The 20,894-nt window shown below is 48.3% G+C and overlaps 2 protein-coding genes and 1 non-coding gene across 4 annotated transcripts; 2 read left to right on the top strand and 1 right to left on the bottom strand.

Annotated features, from left to right (window-relative positions):
* Window positions 1–7,081: 7,081 nt before the first annotated feature.
* Window positions 7,082–8,491, bottom strand: Dnajc30 (DnaJ heat shock protein family (Hsp40) member C30). The gene is given in 2 exon segments (XM_027416163.2): window positions 7,082–8,070; window positions 8,073–8,491. Coding segments are annotated over 2 exon segments (633 nt in total). The 5' UTR covers window positions 8,452–8,491; the 3' UTR covers window positions 7,082–7,816.
* A 73-nt stretch (window positions 8,492–8,564) lies between these two features.
* On the top strand, window positions 8,565–19,522 carry Bud23 (BUD23 rRNA methyltransferase and ribosome maturation factor). 2 transcript variants are annotated; one of them, XM_027416161.2, is made up of 12 exons: window positions 8,565–8,700; window positions 8,792–8,829; window positions 10,982–11,077; window positions 11,170–11,252; window positions 11,462–11,558; window positions 13,315–13,411; window positions 14,707–14,757; window positions 15,673–15,758; window positions 16,208–16,253; window positions 16,514–16,572; window positions 18,855–18,944; window positions 19,063–19,522. In XM_027416161.2, the coding sequence occupies exons 1-12, from the start codon at window positions 8,653–8,655 to the stop codon at window positions 19,115–19,117; spliced, it is 846 nt and encodes a 281-aa protein (XP_027271962.1). In that variant the 5' UTR covers window positions 8,565–8,652; the 3' UTR covers window positions 19,118–19,522. The 2 variants fall into 2 exon arrangements, with proteins under 2 accessions (XP_027271962.1, XP_027271963.1); XM_027416162.2 differs by lacking the exon at window positions 8,792–8,829 and having other exon boundaries at window positions 8,607–8,700.
* Window positions 18,339–18,472, top strand: LOC113835702. The gene has a single exon (XR_003485385.1).
* Window positions 19,523–20,894: the final 1,372 nt, after the last annotated feature.

Below are 20,894 nucleotides of genomic sequence, written 5' to 3'. Positions count from 1 at the left end.
CCAAAGCTACACAGTGAGACTTTGTCTCAAAAAAGTGGAGTGGGGGAGAGCTAAGGCTGGGCATGGCTACCTCTTGCCATTATCGGGACATTGAGGAGGAGTTTATAGAAGGGGTCAGTGTCCAGGACTGGCCTCAACCTGCCTTCCCTAGGGCAGGTAAGAAGTAGAGAAAGAACCAATCAGGTTGGGGATGTGGCTCCACATCCCCAGGTTGGTAGAGTGCCGCCTCACATGCATGAAGTCCTGGTTTCCATCCCCAGTACCCCATAAACCAGGTGTGCATGTCTGTAATCCCAGTATTTGGGAGCTGGAGGCAGGAGGGTCAGAAGTTCAAGATCATCCATGACTACAAAGGAAGTTTAAAACCAGCCTGAGCTAAACAAAATCCTATCTCAAAACTCAAAACAAAAAGCCCAGGTCAAGAGAGGGCAAAGAAAGGGATGTGTTATCATGGGAACCAAATAGGTCCTTCAGGTTGATTCCCGGTGAGGTGAGATGAGGTGTGGTGGCCCATACTTGGAATCCCAGTCCTTGGGAGGCAGGGGCAGGCAGACCTCAATGAGTTCAAGGCCAGCCTGGTCTATACCGTGAGTTCCAGACCAGACAGGGCTACATAGTCTCAAAAAACAAAACACTCATATGTCCCTGGCTAGCAGATGCATGTATGTTCTGAAGATTCCAGTCATCATTACGTTAAGTGTTCTGCCTCGGGGTTCTACGGATGAACATACCCAGGAATGAGCCTGTGATGACCCTTTGTGAGGGAAAACAACTAGAGTACACAGTGAGAGGCCTAGAAGAAAAGTCTTACCCGGGGACTGTAGGAGTATCTCAACAGTAGAGCAATTGCTTAGCGTTTGTGATGCCTTGGATCCCATGCCCACTTCCAAGAAAAAAAAAATCTGCCTATTACAGACCTCTGCAGCAAATAGTACCACAGCAAATACTCAAATACTCAGAACCCCAGGAATGACTGTTTTTTTAATCTGTAGAATCAGAAAATATTTTTTGAATTTTTGAAAAATATTTTTAGAATTACATTTATTTAATGTATACGGGAAATCACATGTCATAAGATGCATTTTGAGGCCATGGGACAACTTTTGGAAATTGGTCCTCTACCTGTGGGTCTGAGGGATTAAACTCAAGGAGTTAACCAAGTTGGCATTAAGTGTTTTACCTACTGAAGCATCTTGCCAGCCCTTTTTGGGGACTTTTTTGTTGTTTTTGTTTTTTCGAGATAAGGTTTCTCTGTGGCTTTGGAGGCTGTCTTGGAACTCACTCAGTAGATCAGGCTGGTCTCAAACTCAAATAGCTCTGCCTGTTCTCCTGAGTGCTGGGATTAAAGGTGTGTGGCTTTTTTTTTTTTTGAGTATTATTTATTTGTGTGTGTGTGTGTGTGTGTGTGTGTGTGTGTGTGTGTGTGTGTGTGTGTATTGGGAGGGTGTGTGCTCCTAGGCTTGCAGAAGCCAGAAGAAGGTATCTAGTGTCGTTTTTTTTTTTTTTTTTTTTTTGGTTTTTCGAGACAGGGTTTCTCTGTGTAGCTTTGGAGCCTATCCTAGCACTCGCTCTGGAGACCAGGCTGGCCTCGAACTCACAGAGATCCACCTGCATCTGCCTCCCGAGTGCTGGGATTAAAGGTGTGAGCCACCAACGCCTGGCTCCAGTGTCCTTTTCTATTACACTCCCTGTTCTTTTGAGGCAGGGTCTCTTCCTGAACCTGGGATTCACATTTTCTCAGCTATGGAGCCCCAGCAGTCCTCATGTCTCTGCCCTCCAACTCTGTAGAGTTGTGGTTACAGGGTTGTGTGAGACGCATCTAGACACTGAGATCTGAACTCCACTCCTTAGGCTTGCAAAGCAGGCACTCTTAACCACTGAGCCTCCTTTCCTTCCCAGGTCTGGTTTTGCAAAACAAAACAAAAACAGAGCAACAACAAGAAAAACCAAGGTTTCTGGACTGCTTACTATGTGGATGGACAGACAGAAAGTTGTTTTTGTCGTCATTTGTTGAAGATTTATGTGTCTCCGTGTGTCTGTGTGCCTGTGTGTGTGCCTTTGGATGCCAGAAGAGGGCATCTGATCCCTCAGAACAGAACCCAGTGGGTTCAGAGAATTGAATCAGGTTCTCTGGAGAGCAGGAAACTCAACTGCTGAGCCATGTCTCCCCAGCAGCAAATCGGCTTGTTTAATTGCATTTATTTGTGTGGGTGAGTAACTGGGTGGCTGGACGTGTGCATGCTTGCTTGCTCCTGCAGGTGCATTCATTTGCTGGAGTCAGATCTGTCTACAATGTGAGGAATGAATTCAGTTTGTCAGGCTTGGTGAGAACGTCTTTACCCATTAAGCCACGATGTTCAGGATGATTCTGTCTCAGAAAATCTTATATTCATGGCTTTGTTTGGGAATCACCAATTTCTATATATTTTCCCCAGAATGCCTCATTTTCCAAGTAGGAAATATGTTGGCATTAAGTAAACTCCTCCTCCTCTTCTTTAGATTGGTTCTCTCTACAGAGACCAATCTGCCTTGAATTCACAGAGATTTACCTGCCTCTGCCTTCCAAATGCTGGGATTAAAGGTGTGTGCCACTATACCCTGCTAAGTGAACAATTTGCAAACCAAAGTTCAACAAGACAAGCAGTTGCCAAATGGCCTATGATCTCTACAAAGCTTTGGCTAAGAGCTCACTCCTAGCCATCCAGGGACAGAAAAATAGATGGTTTCCAATATTTGGGTTAGCTGTGGGTTTATCCCACTTTATACATCAGTTTTATCCTCAGGAGTGAGTGGAGGAGTTGGTGTGACTGTACCAAGAACTGCATTTAGCTAAGCCCTTGCCATTATTAGGGATCATTAAAGAACCTTAGTGTACCTGTAAAGAATACAGACACCTCAAGGCCAGCCTAGGCTACATAGAAATACACTGTCCCCCCAAATGATAACAAACAGCCATGTCTCCTAGCTAAAGTTTCAGGAGCTGAGACTCTATGTATGTAACTCCAAAGTAGATAGAGACATTGTCTAGAATTTCCTAGTGAGGGCTGGGGGTGTGGCTCAGTGGTAGAGCACCTGTCTAGAAATGCCCAGTGAGGGCTTGAGTGTGGCTCAGTGGGAGAGTACCTGCCTAGAATCCTCCAGTGAGGGGCTAAGAGTATGGCTCAGTGGTAAAGTATATGCCTTGCATGTTCAAGTACTGGGTTCTATCCCAGCATTGAAAACCAATGAAGATTTATATTCATCTTTCTGTATAAAACAAGGGCTATTAAAAACATAAGTGTTTGTGTATATGTACATGAGTGGAGATCACAGGACAACATGTGGGAGTTGCTTCTTTCTACTGTAGATCCTGGGAATCAGGAGCGACTCAGGTTGTCAGGCACCTTCACTGGTGAGCCATCCCATGGTCCAGGCATGGATTATTATATCAAACTCAAATCCTTGCAGGGGTCAGCAAGGTGATGAGGCAAAGCAGTCTGTTTCTATGAGAAATGCTCCGGCCTTCTCTCTCATTCAGCTTTTCTCTAGATGAGGTTATTTTGAGATACTGTCTCATATGTAGCCCAAGCTGGACTCAAACTTTTCATCCTCTTTCTTTCCTTCTTTCTTTCTTTCTTTCTTTCTTTCTTTTTTTCCTTTCTTTTTTTTTTTTTTGAGACAGGGTTTCTCTGTGGCTTTGGAGGCTGTCCTGGAATCTTTCTTTTTGTTTTGATTTTTGAGAAAGAGTTTCTTTGTGTAGCCCTGGCTGTCCTGGAACTCATTCTATAGATGAGGCTGACCTCAAAAACACAGAGATCTGCCTGCTTCTGCCTCCTGGGTGCTGGGATTAAAGGTGTGTGCTACCACCTGGCTATACTTTTTCTTTTTATTATTTTTTCTTTTTCTTTTTACAGTTTTCTTTTTTCTTTTAAACACAAGCCCCAGCAGGCTATGAGGCTCTATCCTATTTTTGCCTCTCTGGTTTTTTGTTTTTGTTTTTTATGTGCATTGGTGTTTTGCCTGCGTGTTTATCTTTGTGAGGGTATTGGATCCCCTGGAATTTATAGAAGTTGTGTGCTGCCATATGGGTGCTGGGAACTGAACCCAGGTCATTTGGAAGAACAGACAGTGTTCTTAACTTCTGAGCCATCTCCCCAGCCCCAGACCAAGTTTTTAATTTTATTTCCCGCTCATCGGGGTTTCTCTGTGTAGCCCTGGCTGTCCTGGAACTCACTTTTAGACCAAGCTGACATTAAACTGACAGAGATCCACCTGCCTCTGCCTCCAGAGCACTGATAGTAAAGGCATGTGCCACCACTTCCCAGCTATTTAATAGTTTTGCATTGTCTATGTGTGAGTGCAGTACCCATAGAAACCAGAAGACGGTGCTGGATCCCTTGAAGTTGGAGTTATAGGCCATCATGAGCCACCTGATAAGGGTGCTGGGAAATGGAACTTGGTCCTCTACAAGAGCAATACATGTTCTTAACTACAGAACCATTATTTCCAAGCCCCAAACTCTCTATCCTGCCTGCATTTTTTGTTGTTGTGGCTTGAGAAAGGGTCTGACTATGTAGCCCTGGCCGGCCTCAGATTCAGAGATGAGCCTGTTTCTGCCTCCTGAATGCTAGGGTTGAAGGCTTATTCCACTGCATCTGGAGAAGGCCCTGAACTCACCCTTCTTCCTCCACTTGTATGCTAGACTTGCAGATGGCACCATCATTTCTGATGCCATGTTAGGCATGGCTTCTGGTGTGCTCCATTTCTGGTGGTCACTATGGCTTAACCCAGAGAGGGGCACTACTCACCAACTCAGAGGCTCTGCAGCACCCTAAGTTACAAGTTGGATCCAAGAGCTAACCTACCTGGGGGTTGGCACCTGGTGAGGCAGGTGCTCCCTATGATTTCATCCACAGGCAGATGGAAGTATGAAACAGTGAAGCTGAACTGAGCAGTCAAAGTCTGAGGTTAAGTAATTTCCCTTTATTTATTTTGAGGCAGGTCTTATGTAGCCTAGGTTGGCCTTCAACTCTGTGTCTTAGGATGACACTGAACTTCGGATCCTCTTGCCTTCACCAAGAGCTGTGATTATAGGTTATCACACCATGCTCAGTGTACGTAGTGCTGCAGTTGGAACCCGGGGCTTTGTGAATGCCAGGTAAGCTCTCTACCAACTGAGCCACATTCCCAGTCTTCGCCTCCTCACCCAGGAGATAATGGCCAAGAGAGGCCTGTGACTTGGCAGCTGTTCCCTTTCTCTCTTCAAGGGATCTGGTGACCTCCCAGGGAATACAGGGTCACAATACAGGACTTTTCGTTTCCCAAAATGAATGTTGGTGGTCATTCCTGAGTCACTGGTGACCCAGAGAACCAACTCCCTGGCCCAGAGCTGCACATCACTTTTTATTACATTTATTTATTTCGTCTGTGTGAGGTATTCTGGTGCACTTGCGCACACACGCACACGCCACTATGTGGAGCTTAGAAGAGAACTTTAGGAGTCACTTTCCCCCTTCTACTATGTAGGTCCTGGGGTAGTACAAGACAAAGTCCTTAATCCACTGAGTCACTCATAGGTGCATGCCACTCCTACCCCACTTTCCTGTACTTACCATGTCCTAGCCTATTCCCAATGTGAGTCAGTAAGGGGACCTCATGGCCACTGTAGTTCTTACCACAAGTTACTCCTAGCTGCTTGGTGTAGGAAAACAAAAAAACCCACAAATCTGAGCGGGGTCATGGTGGTACACACCTGTCCTCCAGCACTCAGCAGGTAAGCTGGGTGTGGTGGTGAACATCTTTAATTCCAGCTCTCAGAAGGCAGAAGCAGGCAGATTTCTATGAGTTCAAGGCCAGCCTGGTCTACAGAGCTAGTTCTACAACAGCCAGGGCTTCACAGGACCCTGTATCAAAAATGAAACAAAACAACAACAAAAATGAAGGTGGAGGCAGGAGGATCAAGAGTTCAAGATCAGGTACAAAGATAGTTCATGACCAACCTGGGTTACTAGATACTACCTCAAAAAATAAATAAATAAACAAATAAATAAATAAAATTTCCCCAGAATCCAAACCACAAACTATCCCAAAAAACTCATTACAATCCTTGGTCAGCAGCATATAAGGAACCTAGTTTTCAACTTTTTTTTTGTACCTTTTTTCCCCCTGAGACAGGGTCTCACTATGTAGCTCTGATTAAAGGCTTAAGTCACCACACATGTCATTTTTTTAAATCTGTTTTTGTTTTGTTTTGTTTTGTTTTTGGAGACAGGCTTTCTCTGTGGCTTTGGAGGCTGTCCTGGAACTAGCTCTTGTAGACCGGGCTGGTCTCAAACTCACAGAGATCCACCTGCCTCTGCCTCCTGAGTGCTGGGACTAAAGGCGTGTACCATCAATGCCTTTAGTCCCAGCACTCAATATTTATTTATTATATATACAATGTTCTGCCTGCCTTCATGCCTGCAGGCCAGAAGAGGGCGCTAGATCTCATTCAAGGTGGTTGTAAGCCACCATGTGGTTGCTGGGAATTGAACTCAGGACCTCTGGAAGAGCAACCAGTGCTCTTAACATCTGAGCTATATCTCCAGCCCCATATATATCTTTTTAAAGACAAGCCTTGCTATGTAATTGGTCACATCCTCCAGCTTCAGCCTTCTCGGTGGATTACCAGCCTATACTATACTCTGGACTTCATCTCCAACTTAACCAGTGAGCCTCTTGCTGCTTCTGCTCCTAGCTACTCCAGGGCCCAAAGCTATACACAATCCGACAACCTCATTAGAAAGTTTGATTTGTGGCACCTCTGATCAACACTGCAGATGCAGGGGCCATACTCAGGGACTCAAGCTCCAAGTCTTGTCACAGTTACCAGGCAGACTGCACAGTTAGCAATGTGAGTGGCTAGGACAGACAGACCAAGGACAGGCACACTGTCCCAAGATGAACTTGGCCCTAGTAGCATCACCCTACATCACCACTGTGGAGCAGGATATGGGTAATAGTGACAGACCCTCAGGAGAGCTAATTATTTACTCTTCTGCTGTTACACCCACAGGGCACCTTCCTCCAAGGTCACACTGAGATAAATATGGACACAGGAACATATTCTTCATACTCAAGGGCTTTGTTTTCTTGCTGCCACATGACAAGAGGTGGTGTGAAACAGACCTGAGAAAAACGGCAATCATTCGTTAGTTAACTTGTTTTGTCAGCTGGGAAGGGGGACACTCTACAACGAGGACAGCAATGCTGGGGACTAAACCCAATGTCTCCTGCATGCTAGCTAGCATTCTCTCTCTGAGCTGGCTACATCCCCTGCTGGATCATTGGTCAAGTCTCACACCTTTGGCTTGGGGTAACACAGAAAGACAAGTTTCATGCAAGCCTCCCAAATTAATCTCTTTGGCAGCAGACAACCAGTGACACTTGAGGGTTCAAAAGTTACAGAGGAAGTGCTGCCCGATGTTATAAACATGTGGCAGGGGACAAGACAAAACTTGCTCAGGGCTTCTGGATAAAACCAGAGCAATTGTTCAGGGAGTTGACATCTGGAAGGCAACTTGTAGAAACAAGCAGGCACCCAGGGGTCTCTGGAAACCAGCACATAAATTGCTGGTTTCCGGGTATCTTTACCCTGGGGCCTCTTTCTTGGCCAGGAAAGAGCTTCTTTTTTTCTGGACCATAGGAGAAGGTTATGTCGATGAGCGGCCAGGCTGGGAAGGTGCCAGGAGAGTCAAGAGAACACCACTAGAGGTAGTCAATCCAACCCACGACCAATAGTTCAAAGGTCCAAAATGGCAAGTTTCTTGGCTTGTTCTCCTTCCCTCCTTTTCTCCGATCAAATACGAAAGCCGACGAAGACGAAGATGAGGAAAAGGAGGACAAAGAAAGTGGCATCTCGGGTGTCGTCCCATCGGAGCCCCTTGTTGGCCCGGCTCTCCTTCTGTTTGCGAAGGGCCTCTCTCCGGGCGCGCAGACGCCGCTCTCTCTCTAGCTGCTCTCCGTAGTGCGCCTGGTAGAAGGCGTCAAAGTCGAACATAGTGCGACGGTCGCCGGGAGAGGCCCGAAAGCCTTCGTGAGCTCGAGGGGCGGAGGGGGAGGGCGGGGGGGAGCGGGGTCATCCGGGGGTGTCCTAGAGGGCCTGACCCCGGGCCCGCGTAGGTCCTGGTCGGTGAGCAGACCTCGGTCATACTTGCGACGGAGGACGGTGCTGCCCAGGACCAGATAAGCTTCGGAGATGCGCGTGAAGCGCTCGGCGGCCTCGGTGCTCCCGGGGTTGCGATCGGGATGGTAGCGGAAGCTCTGCCGGTAGTACGCCGCTTTGATCTGTGCCTGCGTGGCCGTGGAGGGGACGCCCAGCAGCTCGTAGAGGGCGGTGCGGGAGTAAGGCCTCCCCGGCGAGCACAAGCCCCGGGCCTGCCACAGCCTCCACAGCGGTGACAGCCGCCAGCCCAGGGAGCGCGGGGCCGCCATGTTGTGGCGGGGGACTGGGCGGAGCCGAGCCGGCCAATGGAAATCGCGAATCGTGAGCGGCGGCTCCGTCTTGGAGCCAATCAAAGGGAGAGAAAGGCGGGGAACGTTTAGAGCGTGAGACCTACGAGGAGGTCGCAGGGTTGATGACGTCAAACGTCGCGCCGGGGCTTGCCGGCAGCAGCGTGCTGCGGTACCCTAGAGATGGCGTCTCGTAGCCGGAGACCGGAGCACAGCGGACCGCCGGAGCTGGTAAGAGCCTTGTCAGGTCTCGGTCTTCTTCCAGGATGCCTGCTTGTGGATTCTCCCCCTCATATGCCCTGTATCTTTCTCTCCCCAACAGTTTTATGACCAGAATGAAGCCCGGAAATACGTTCGCAAGTGAGGAAGGCGCGGCTGTTGAATGGCATCGCGGGGGTCGGGTCGGCGAGTCGCCCTGATTATGGGCGTCGCTTGGAAAGCATGTAGAATTAGGGAGTCGGGGGGGGGGGATGCAGTTCTGCCACCCGTAAAGTGAACTTCAAACCGCCTAACTTCTGGAGGGATCCTGGTTCCAGTGTGGGTGGATTCATCTCCAGTTTACACTATGTCGTTTGACAGTGTGTTTAAAATAGATGGTAAAGCAGGCAGTAGCTAGAGTAGGGTACTGTCATACTGTAGCCGTGCTCTGTCACTGAGCCACACCCCCAGTCCCTCACTCGGGGGTTCCAGGCAGTAGTTTTACCATTGAGCCACACCCCCAGAAAGTAATCCGTATTATTAGGAGGGAGGGCATACTCGTTCTGAGCTTATTGTGATCCTTATTTAAATGCACGATTGCACTAAATCGCCATGGCAACCACTGACAGAAACATTGTGTGAGTTCCGTACATGAACTTGCTGTGTCCTGGAGGTGACTGAATTCCTGACCCTCCTGTCTCCACTTCCAAGTGCTAAAATTGCAAGCATGGTCCAGCATGTAGGGCTTTATGAAAACTATTGTGTGTGATTATTTACTTTGACTTTGGACAGACCAGGTGTAGAAATATTGTGTTTAATATGGCAGCCATGAGCTAGCTATTAAAATTCTGTAAGTCTGAATAACTTAATATGGAGAAATGGAAGAAAAATGACACATTCACTATTTTTTGCTGACTATAAAATGAAATAACACTTTGAGTATATTGACGTAAAATAATTATTTATCTATGGGGTTAAGTAAATTTATTACAGTTTATTTGTCCTTTTTTTTTGAGATATGTTCACATTATGTAGCCCAGGCTGGCCTTATATGTAGTGACCCTCCTGCTTCAGCCTCTTTGTGCTGAGATTATAGGCTTGTCCTACTATGCCCTGTGCCCTGTTCTATTTACTGTCCCACCTCCACCTTCATTTTGAGACAGTCACACTGTGGCCCTGGCTGGCCTTAACTCACAGAGCTCTGCTTGCCTCTGCCACTCAGATTCTGGTTTTGTGGAGGTGTGCACCACCACACCTGGTGCCTGCATTATATTCCTTATATTCCTCATGGTCATCAATGCTGTGAAGTTTTTGTTTTCAGGTCCTGGGGATGGGATGTGTGGCCTAGTACCCACTTTTTACTACTGAGGTGGATTGTTTTGTTTTTGGAGGTGCTGGGTACTAAACTTAGGACCTGGTGTACATTCCACCACCAAGACACATTCCTAACACTTGTTGTGCATTGTTGATCCTTATAGGTGAAAGTAAAAATGTCAGATGACTCTTTGAGAAAACACATTCCTAAGGAATAAAGCATCAAAATCCAGTAGAGTTGTAGTCAGTCACTGACTGGTCATTTGCTGAGTGACTTGACTGTTTCTGTCAGCTTTGCAGCTGGTGCACTTGAAATGTGTACACAATAGAATGACATGCTATTGTGTCTTTGGACTTGGGGGTTACTTTGTTGATGTTTTGAGGATGATCTTGCCCACATTGGCCTTAAACTCTTAGTCTTGTCTCAGTGTTTGGAATGCTGGAATTTTGTGGCAACGTGGAACTACTTTTAATAACTGCATTAGAGTTTGTTGGTTTCATGTTAGAATTGTAAGTTTAAAATGTTGGGCAAGGGCTAGCAAGATGGGTGAAGGGGAGAGGGTAATCACCAAGCTTCATGACTGAATTCAATCCCCAGAACCCACATGTTAGAAGAAGAGAACCAAATTGAGCAAGTTGGCCTCTGATCTCCACATGCAGACAGACAGACAGACAGACAGATAGACAGACACACAGACACACTCTAAATGAAATAAAAAAAATTTTTTTCCAGTGTTTCTCTGTGTAGCCCTGGCTGTCTTAGAACTCACTCTGTAAAACAGGCTGGCCTTGAACTCACAGAGATCTACCTGCCTCTGCCTCCTGAGTGCTGGAACTAAAGGCGTGCACCACGACCACTCAGCAAATAAAAAATTTTTAAAGTTAGGAAAAAAGTACCTCTAGTTGATTGTTCCTTTTTTAAAACTCTCCTAACTCTTTTGATCTAGGAGAAACATGACCTAGAATTCTATAACTTCTCCTTTGTTTTTCTACTTCCCAGCTCACGGATGATTGACATCCAGACCAAGATGACTGAGCGAGCATTGGAGCTCCTCTGTTTGCCAGAGGGTCAGCCCTCTTTTCTGTTGGACATTGGGTGAGGTCCTGGGTCCCAGGTCTGATTGCCTGGGTGGTATGGAGGGTCTTTACCATTCATCTCTATGAACCCCTATGGATTGTTTCTTCCAGCTGCGGTTCTGGACTGAGTGGAGACTATATCTCAGAAGAGGGGCACTATTGGGTGGGCATTGACATCAGCCCTGCCATGTTGGGTAAGTGTGCCCTGTCCTGTACCAAGGTGGCTGTCCTCTTGATTATGGAGCAGCCAAATTGGATTTTTGGTTGAGATCAGATCTTGCTGTAGAGCCAGGCCCCAACTTGGGATGCTCCTGCCTCAGCCTCCCTGCTGCTGAGATCACAGGCCCACTTTCTACAGCTGTATGCTGCAGTGGCACCCATACTTTGCTTTACTTCAATGTAGATGCTGCCCTGGACCGGGACACAGAGGGAGACCTGCTGCTAGGGGACATGGGCCAGGGAATCCCTTTCAGACCAGGTTCTTTTGATGGCTGCATTAGGTAAGGGCCTCTACTTCCTCATTTTAATTTCATAGACCGGTGTTTCCTAAATGCAGCTGTGTAGCAGTCATTCATGATATTTCAAAATTTACATGTTCTGGGCCTGTGAGCTGGCTCAGTGACCATGGGTGCTTGTTATCAAGCCTGAGTTTGACACAGAATTCACATGGTGAAGAAAAAGAAAGATCTTGAAAATTATTGTCTGTCCTCTATATATGAGGCAGGATCCATACAGAGTTAATAAATGTAGTTAGACAAATGTATGTGTTCTAAGATTTTTGAGATTTATAAGGACAAATACTGCTAAAAAATAGTTGTGTGTGTGCACATTCTTTTTATTTTTTTCTTTTATGTTTTGGGTTTTCGAGACAGGGTTTCTCTGTGTAGCTTTAGAGCCTGTCCTGGCACTCAATCTGTAGCCCAGGTTAGCCTCAAACTCACAGAGATCTTCCTGCCTCTTCCTTCCCAAGTGCTGGGGTCAAAGGTGTGCGCCATTGGAACATTGTCACACAGGCCAGACTAGCAGTCCATTGAGCTTCCAGGCATCTGCCTAATTCTGATTCCCATTACCCCCTTGCTGGGATTATAGACATACTGAACCTGTAATTATTTCCCCAGGCAGTGGTGGCACACCTCTTTAATCCCAGCACTTGGGAGGTAGAAGCAGGTAGATCTCTTGAGTTCAAGGCCAGCCTGGTCTACAAAGTGAGTTCCAGGGTGTCCAGGACTACTCAGAGAAACCCTGTCTTGAAACACTAAATTAAAAAAAAAAAAGGCTTATTTTTATTTTATGTGTGTGTTGGCCTGTGTGTATGTACCACGTGCACGTCTGGTCCTCTGTAGTGGCTAGTGGGAGTTGCTGTGTGAGTGCTGGGAACCAAAATGTGTCTTCTTCAAGAGCAGCAAGTGCTCTTAATCACTGGTCCATCTCTGCAGCCCCTGGTCTTCAATTACCAGCTTTGGAGCATTGAAATTACTGTTAGAAATATGAATGTTGCTGCACATGGATGTAATCCCAGCTCTTGGCAGGTGGAGGCAGGAGGATCACTCATCCTCTGCCACATGAGATCCCTGCTCAAAGTTAAAATGATAATGTTAAAGAAATATGGAGCATTTGGGGGTTTTGTATATGTATGTGTATGATTTGTTCTGTTTCAGTTTTCAAGACAGGACCTCACCAGGTCGCCCTGTCTGGCCGGGAGCTCCCTATGTAGATCATAGAGATCTACCTGCTTCTGCCACCCAGATGAAGTGTTTTTGTTTTGTGATCACACTGAAGGCCTTGCTCATGCTAGGCCTGTAATGTGGCATTCTGTGGCTGGGTGTGCAAAGCAATGAGGAGGTGTGGGCCAGAAGTGAGGAATGCAGCTGCAGGTTTGAGATCTGGGGGTGGGGAGTGGGTGTTAAGAGCCTTGATAGATACAGCAGAAGCATGTAAAAGAAGAGATGAGTGGCTGAATAGTAAGTGCTGCCCAGTGGGTTTCCTTTGATTGTCGGGAGAGAGTGAAGGCAGTAATGGCCTGACTCCTGGAGGTACGTGCAGACATTGGTTGAGACAGACAGCGTTTTCCTAGAATGACTGAAGGAAGTGAGTGCTGCCCAGACTGGCTCTGTGTTGTCAGGAAGTGACCAAGAGTGGCCTGGCCTCTGCAGGACAGGAGCTGTATGCAGCAGATTATGGTGGATAATGGCAGGGTCCTCAGGAGGTCACTGGGGTGGGCGTTGGTCCCTCCTGACTGGGTCCCTTCCTTTCCAGCATCTCAGCTGTTCAGTGGCTCTGCAATGCAAACAAGAAATCGGATGTCCCTGCCAGGCGCCTCTACTGCTTCTTTTCTTCTTTATACTCTGCCCTTGTGAGTATAAGCTCCCCTCCTGTGTCTGTCTGTCTGTCTCCTGCCGTGTAAGTTCAAGGATGAAGGTGAGGGTCCCAAGGTAGGAATGCTGCTTACAAAGGACACACAGCCCTTTTGAGACTCAATCGGGCATGGTGGTGTAGACCTGGAATCCTAACACTCTTGGAGGCAGAGACTGGAGAGTTGGGAGTTCAAGACCAGTCTTGGCTACATAGGAAATTCAGAGTCAGCCAGAGATGTCTCAAAAATGCAAAAGAAAAAACGTCCAGGTGCAAAAGGCTGACATCTGACCAAACCTCCTGAGTATCTGAGACAGCTGAGTGAGGATAGTGACGTCATGACCAGCTAACCGAGGTCACCTGTCACCTGCCAGAATGTCCTCTGCATTTCCCTCCACTGTCACTTTCTTTCTTTTTTTTTTTTTTTGATTTTATTTATTTATTATGTATACTGCTTCCATGTATATCTGCACACAAGAAGAGGGCACCAGATCTCATAACGAATGGTTGTGAGCCAGCATGTGGTTGCTGGGAATTGAACTCAGGACCTCTGGAAGAGCAGTCGGTGCGCTTAACCTCTGAGCCATCTCTCCAGCCCTTTTTTTTGGTTTTTTGAGACAAGGTTTTTCTGTGGCTTTGGAGGCTTTCCTGGAACTAGCTCTTGTAGACCAGGCTGGCCTTAAACTCTCAGAGATCTGCCTGCCTCTGCCTCCCGAGTGCTGGGATTAAAGGCATGCGCCACCAATGCCCGGCTGTCACCTTTTTTCGTCAAAACAAATTTCATGGCTGGCATTGTGGTGTACATCTTTGATCCCAACACTTACTGGTAATTCTTGTTTCTTGTCCTTTTTCTTTTGAGGCAAGAACTTACTGTGTAGACGAGGCTGGGCTTGAGCATATCGTGATCCTCCTGCCTCTGCTTCCCAAAGGCTTAGGTTATAGGCATGCACCATTTTTTGTTTTTTGTTTTATTGAGACAGGCTTTCTCTGTATTGCTTTGGAGGTTGTCCTGGAACTTGCTCTGTAGACCAGGCTGGCCTTGAACTCTGGGTTTAAAAGCATGCACCACCAACACCTGGCTTTTTTTTTTTTTTTTTTTCTTTGCCACTTACCACAGCTCTAAGTTAGATGAATGCTTTACCAGCAAGTGCCCCAGTTCAGGAGTCTTGTTCATGATGATTGATGTTCTGAGCCCTGCCTGTGATGGGAACTCTACAAATATTTAGTAAGTGAAGGTGTGCTGTGGTCACAATCGCTCAAGTGCTTATGTGGTCATAACATTTCTGTTGGTTACAGGTCCACGGGGCCAGAGCTGTCTTGCAGCTGTACCCTGAGAACTCAGAGCAGGTGAGCAGCTTAGCTAGATGTGCAAGGAAGGGAGAGTGTATAAAGCACTCTCCACTCAGCTGCCTTCTTGCCACTGGGCACCATGACAGAACAAGGAACTCTTGTGGCCTGGTGGGAGAGAGGGAAGGAACACCCTAGTGATGGCACAGTGATCCCAGGTGGCTTCCCGAGAGGGAGTGTTTCTGTAGGGGAGGCTGGTGTGTTGTCTTTTGTTGATAGATGAGATGGTGGGCGGCTGGGGATGTGGCTTAGTGGTGGAATGCTCATCTGGTATATTACATGAGGACCTGGCCTCCAGCCCTGAGAGCCAGCACTGAGAGAAAAATGAAAACAGATAAGATAGTGTCACAGAAAGCTGGGCGTTGGTGGCGCACGCCTTTAATCTCAGCATTCGGGAGGCAGAGGCAGGCGGATCTCTGTGAGTTCCAGGCCAGCCTGGTCTCCAGAACGAGTGCCAGGATAGGCTCCAAAGCTACACAGAGAAACCCTGTCTCGAAAAAAACAAAACAAACAAACAAACAAAAAAAGATAGCGTCACAGAATGTGCTGTGATGTCACACATCTCCATAACCCCACAGTAGAGTGGGGGCAGGCAAGAGGACCTCAGCACTTCTGCTTATGTGGCATGAGTTCTGGCTTAGAATGACAGTAACCTGCAGGTCTCCGATATGTAGCACAACTAACTGAGTCTGGTCTAGTTTCCTGAGGGCGAACAGCAGAACTGCTTTGTTCTGACACCCTTTGTTCCTGAGGGTGGGGCTGCTGAGACTGGTTACAGCCCACTTTCTGTCTTGGTGGCTTTTGGGGCCTCTGAGTTGGAAAGGTCTAGTTAGAATATGCTTTGGATTCTGACCAATGAGGACTGAGGACCTCTAGAGCCTCTGTCCCTCCCACCCCTCCATCTACTCCCTTCAGCTGGAGCTGATCACAACCCAGGCCACAAGGGCAGGCTTTACCGGTGGCGTGGTGGTGGACTTCCCCAACAGTGCCAAAGCAAAGAAGTAAGTGCGGGGGTGGGGGGGTGGGGCAACTGCCCAGCGGGTGAAGTGTGTACCGTGCAAGCATGAGGACCTGAGCTCCCATTCCCAGCACCAGGGTAAAAGGCCAGGCGTGGTGGTTCTTGCGTGTAATCCCGATGAGGCGCTGGGGAGACAGGAATAGGCAGAATCCTGGAGACAGCTTAGCCTACTTGGTGAGCTCTAGGATAGTGAGAGACCCTGTCAAAAAATGAGGTGGACAGTGTCTTGGGAAATAACAGCTGAAGTTGACCTTGACTTCATGTGTATACACATAGTGGGTGCTGGGCCCAAGAGCTGTCTACACAGCTGTGGGGCCCTTGCAGGCTACTGAGTAGACAGGAATGCTGGGTAAGTGGGCAGGGCCACAAAAGATGCAGAATAAGGACTTGTCTTTTGTGAGCCAGGCTTTATGTTGCCCTGCCTTGTTTCAGGTTCTACCTCTGTCTGTTTTCTGGACCTTCTACCTCCCTGCCAAAGGTAAGGGTGCTGGGCTCCCAGGCCGAGCTTTGTATTCCCAGCACAAGAGCATGCTGGGAGGGACTCGGTGGTCAGGGTTCCTCAACCCCTTGCACAGAGAGCCCAGCTGTTTGAGTCTTCTGCAGGTCCTAGGAAGGATTGCCAGCCCCTGTAGCCTGTAGTCTGATTCCCATGCCTGCTGGGGTTACTTGGGCCTGGATGCACATATGTCTGTGTTAGGGCAGTAAGCGCCAAGGTGACTCAGCTTTGGTCTCCTACAGGGGCTGACTGAGAGTCAGGATGCAGACCAGGCCACCGAGTTGACTTTCACCAGTGAGAGGTAAGGTGCACAGGTGTGGGGACCAGGAAAGGGCTTGGGCATTTCTCTCTGCTTTCACCCGAGCCTTGGGTTAGACAGGTGCTGTGCCAAAGGGATGCTATGTCTGCCTCCTCAGGCCGGGTACTGGGGCAGCCACAGCCCCTTAGCTTCCTGTAGGAGCCTGCAAACGCCCTTTCTCCTCACACGTGTCTTCCCCCCCCAACACCCCTCCCCCCAGCCACTTTCAACTATAGCCAGGGTCCCAGTCTTCCCTGCCTCCTGCATCTTCTCATCCACACACATAGCCCACAGATGCTCAGGCCATCCAACACAGGTAACAGAGAACACATGTTACCAAAAGACACTAGTGAGAGGATGAGAGACCCTAAGATGCATGGAGGGGATTGGTCCCAAAGCTCACTGGGGAATTGGCAGGGGAGCTAAGACAGCAGTAGCCAAGGGTCAGGGGCCAGGCTATGCAGCAGGCTCCTGTTCTCAGCTCACCTGCCCTGTTGCTGTTTCTATTTTACTATGAAAGAAGCAGGTTTCCCCATCACTGCTGGCACCTGTAGTTACTTGCCCTTTCCTTTCACCCACCTCGATGACTTTTTGCTGCTGTATTTAGTGGCTTGCATCTTGTTCCTGTAGTAAGCTTTCTTGGACCAGCCCCCAAATCATGACCCAGAGGCTTATTACTAATTATGTGTGGTCAGCCTTAGTTTAGGCTTGTTTCTAGATAGCTTCTTTAACTTAAATTAGCCCATTTCTGTTCGTCTATATGGTGCCTCAAGGCACCCTAACCCTGTCCATCCTGCTTTGCCCTGGCCCGCCAGCCCCACCATTCCCTCCTCTGCCTAGCTATTGGCCGGTCTCAGCTTTTTATTAGACCAATCAGGTGCCTAAGGCAGGTGAGGTAAAACAGCAACACATCTTTTCATAGTTAAACAAAAGAATCAGAAGCATAAACAAATGCAACACATCTTTACTTAGTTAAACAAATATTCTGTTCTACAACACATTCCCGTTTATACTCTGCCCTCATAGTGTTCCAGATGATCTTTGGATCTCCTGCTTTTGCTGTCACCTCTGACACCACCTGGCCCCTGACCTTTGGCCACTGCTTTCTTAGCTCCCCTTTGAGCATTGGGACTCTTCTAGATGTTTCTACTTGGCTTTGCAGAGAAGTACAAGGTGTCCAATCCCCTCCATGCATCTTAGGGTCCCTTAGCTTCACACTAGTGTCTGGGTGAAAGGAATAGTTACCAGCCATGTCCCTGCTCTTCTGGGTGACCCTATCCCTCTTCCCTTTGGTCCTCATTCCACTCAGCTCAGTCCTTCCTTCCATCTGCTTCCTGGGTACTAAGGGCTGTCTGGGTTCCTGTCGCAAATATTCTTATACACCCCACTGGGTGCCTGTCACTGATTCCTGCTGTTCCCTGCCCATAGAGGAGGGCAGGCTCCTTACTTCCAGACCAATGTGGGTGCTCTTCTTTTCCTTCCATGGCTCCCTTCTGGCCTCATGTGGCCTGCCCTTCTTTCCAGGTGGCCTGCGTTGCTGCACACAGCCCAGCCCCTGCTATAAATGCTGAGTAGCTCTTGGACCTCTGCTCTGGCTCTGCCTGGGGAGGGTTTGACAAGGCTAAAGTCATGACTCTGGCCTGTAACAAGGGCCACAGGCTATACTGAAGCAGCCAGCCACTTTCCCTCAAGCTAGGCTGGATCACTTCATCCCAGCAGCCAATGGTAATGTGGCTGTGGGTGTGTGAGCAGGCTCCCTCTCTTCTTCGGGCCTTTTGTCCACTGGGCTGTGGGGAATCATGTTCCTCCTCAGCCAGGGCTGGAGGCCGAGATCAATCTGTGAGGAGAATCTTCGTCAGGACTGCCATGAGCAGGCAGCCTTGTTTTCCGGCCTCAGACATTGACAGAAGCTGGGGAGGGGCAGGGGATGGGTGTGGGGGCATGACACTGGCTCCCACTAGGCACACTGAACCCCAACCCTGAAAGAGATCTTAAGTGGCATCAGTGGACTGTGCAGGTACCATGGCTTTTCTTGGACACCACCAGGCTCTTGAGTTACTCCTTCCTGGAGTCACCCTATGGACAAGGTGTGTGCCAGATACAATGCCATCTACCCAGTGATACCTTACAGGGACAGGGACTGCCCCACAGCTCTACTAAACCAGGGTTCTGGTCCTGTTGCTGAGGTGTCCGGAGGTTACAGACTGGGAAGAAGGGTCTCAGTTGCCCCCCCCCCCGGGGGGGGGGCACAGCTTAGCCACCCTATCACTTCTGCCTCTGACTAGGGCTCCACACAAGAAGGCACGGCGGGACCTGGTGAAGAAGAGCAGGGAATGGGTCCTAGAGAAGAAGGAGAGGCGCAGGCGCCAGGGCAAGTGAGTATTGGCTAAAGATGAGCAGGCAGGGAGGGTGAGGCTGTGGCTGCCAAGAAGTCACCTGCCTTTGTGGTCTCAGAGCTCTTCATTCTCCTGAGTCTGTTCTGTCTGTCTGCAGGGAGGTTAGACCTGACACCCAGTACACTGGCCGCAAGCGAAAGCCCCGCTTCTGAGGGTGCTGTATTTAATCAAGTGGAGAGTCTGGCTACCCACACCTGCATCCAGTCCTGCAGATGGCCCTGGCCACTCACTCTGTTCAGAAGTTGAGAGCTGTCGAATCCGGGACTACCTTTCAGGAGTTTTCTAGATTGAACTGTTTACCTTTAGCGACATAGTATTTTTAAAAAGTTGCAAATTCCTCAAAATATTTTTTCACTAAAAGAGTTTCAGGGATTTGGGTTTGGCAGCCCAGATCTTGTATGTAATCCCAATACCCTCCTGAGAGGCTGAGGCAGCGAGATGGGAAGTTCCAGGTCAGTCTGAGATACACAGCAAAAACCTGTCTTAAAAAACAAAAAGAAAAAAGTTCTAAGGATTTTTTTTTTTGTCTTAAATACATTAAATTACTTTTTAGTTAACTGGTCTCCCTGGCTCTGTATTAACCTGTATCTCAGGCTCCTTCGTTGGGGACCACTGCATGGCTCCACGCAGGAACTGGACAGGAATGGACAGAAGTATTCTTGCAACTGTGAGAGGCACAGGTGGGTCCCTTGCACCAGGACTCATGTCTCTCATGCCATGCATGATGTCATGCAAGGATGGGAATGGGGGTTGGGCATTTGAGGTATCCATTGCCTCAGGTCTCTGCCACTCTAAGTTCCTTGCCTCAAGTAGGAGGTGTTAAATATCTTAGAACTTGGTGGCCTCAGGCCATCTGGACAATTGTAGATCCTGCTCTGGGGGGTGTGGTGTCCACCAGGCCCAGGATATTGGATGGGTATGTTCTGTGAGCCCTAGGAGGGAGACCTGGACATGGCATAGCAGGAAGGCACTGTTAAGGGAGGGTGAGGAGCCTAAGGCCTTAGCCCCTGGAGTGTCATCTCCCAGGGACCAGAACTGAGACCTTGGCTCAGTGGGTGTAGTTCTTGCCATGTGAATGAGGAATTCAGAACCCAGGGGAAGCTGGATGCTGTAATGCTGCTAGTTAAATACAATTCCCTGAAACTCATGGCTCATCTATATACAGTGAACAAAAGACAAACAATCCTGCCTTGTATGAGAACTAAGCCAAATGATTGAGCAGAGCAAGGGCAATCCAGAAATTTAAAATAGAACAATAGAAGAGCTTCTACTTCAAGCATTTTTTCCACAGCTGGGAGGGCAGGAGCTCTGATCCCCGGGGGGAGGCGGGGAGATCCTGCCTTGTACAAGGCCCAAAATTGTCCTTTGATCTCCTCACACATGTACACATGCCCAGGCACACATGTACACATGCCCAGGCATACATGTGCACATGCTCAGACACACATGCATTCTTTTTTAAAAGGGGCTGGAGAGATGGCTCCGTGGTTAAGAGCATGTACTTCTCTTCCAGAGGACCTGAGTTTAGTTTCTACCATCCATACAGCCACTTATAACTCCAGTGCCACGGATCCAATGCCCTCTTCTGGCCTCCACAGGCGCACGTAAACAGCCAGGCATGGTGGCGCTACCTTTTAATCCCAGCACTGGGGAAGCCTAGCCAAGCAGTGGATTTCTCTGGATTTGAAGTCAGTTCCAGAACAGTAAGGGCTGCCTAGTGAGACCCTGTCTTAAAAAAAGTTGAAGAGATGGTTCAGCAGTTAAGAGCACTTGTTGTTGCTTGTGCAGAGAAACTGGAGTTGGTTCCCAACACCCACATGGCAGCTACCCATAAATCCAGTTGCAGGGGATCCAGCCCACTCTTTGGACCTCTGCCGGCCCCAGGCACACACACATACTGGCACAACATTCATTTAGGTAAAGGATCTG

Source organism: Cricetulus griseus, chromosome 4 (assembly GCF_003668045.3).
Source record: "Cricetulus griseus strain 17A/GY chromosome 4, alternate assembly CriGri-PICRH-1.0, whole genome shotgun sequence".
In the NCBI taxonomy this organism is placed as follows: Eukaryota; Metazoa; Chordata; class Mammalia; order Rodentia; family Cricetidae; genus Cricetulus; species Cricetulus griseus.
Note: the sequence above shows the minus strand (reverse complement) of the source record. Positions and strands in the feature narration are given on the sequence as shown.

Bases quoted from the DNA above. Each gene is read 5' to 3' on its own strand.
- Bud23 (XM_027416161.2), top strand. From the start codon at position 8,653: ATGGCGTCTCGTAGCCGGAGACCGGAGCACAGCGGACCGCCGGAGCTG. The intron at 8,830-10,981 runs GTGAGGAAGGCG...TCTACTTCCCAG, and splicing joins GCCCGGAAATACGTTCGCAA to CTCACGGATGATTGACATCC. The intron at 14,758-15,672 runs GTGAGCAGCTTA...TACTCCCTTCAG, and splicing joins ACCCTGAGAACTCAGAGCAG to CTGGAGCTGATCACAACCCA.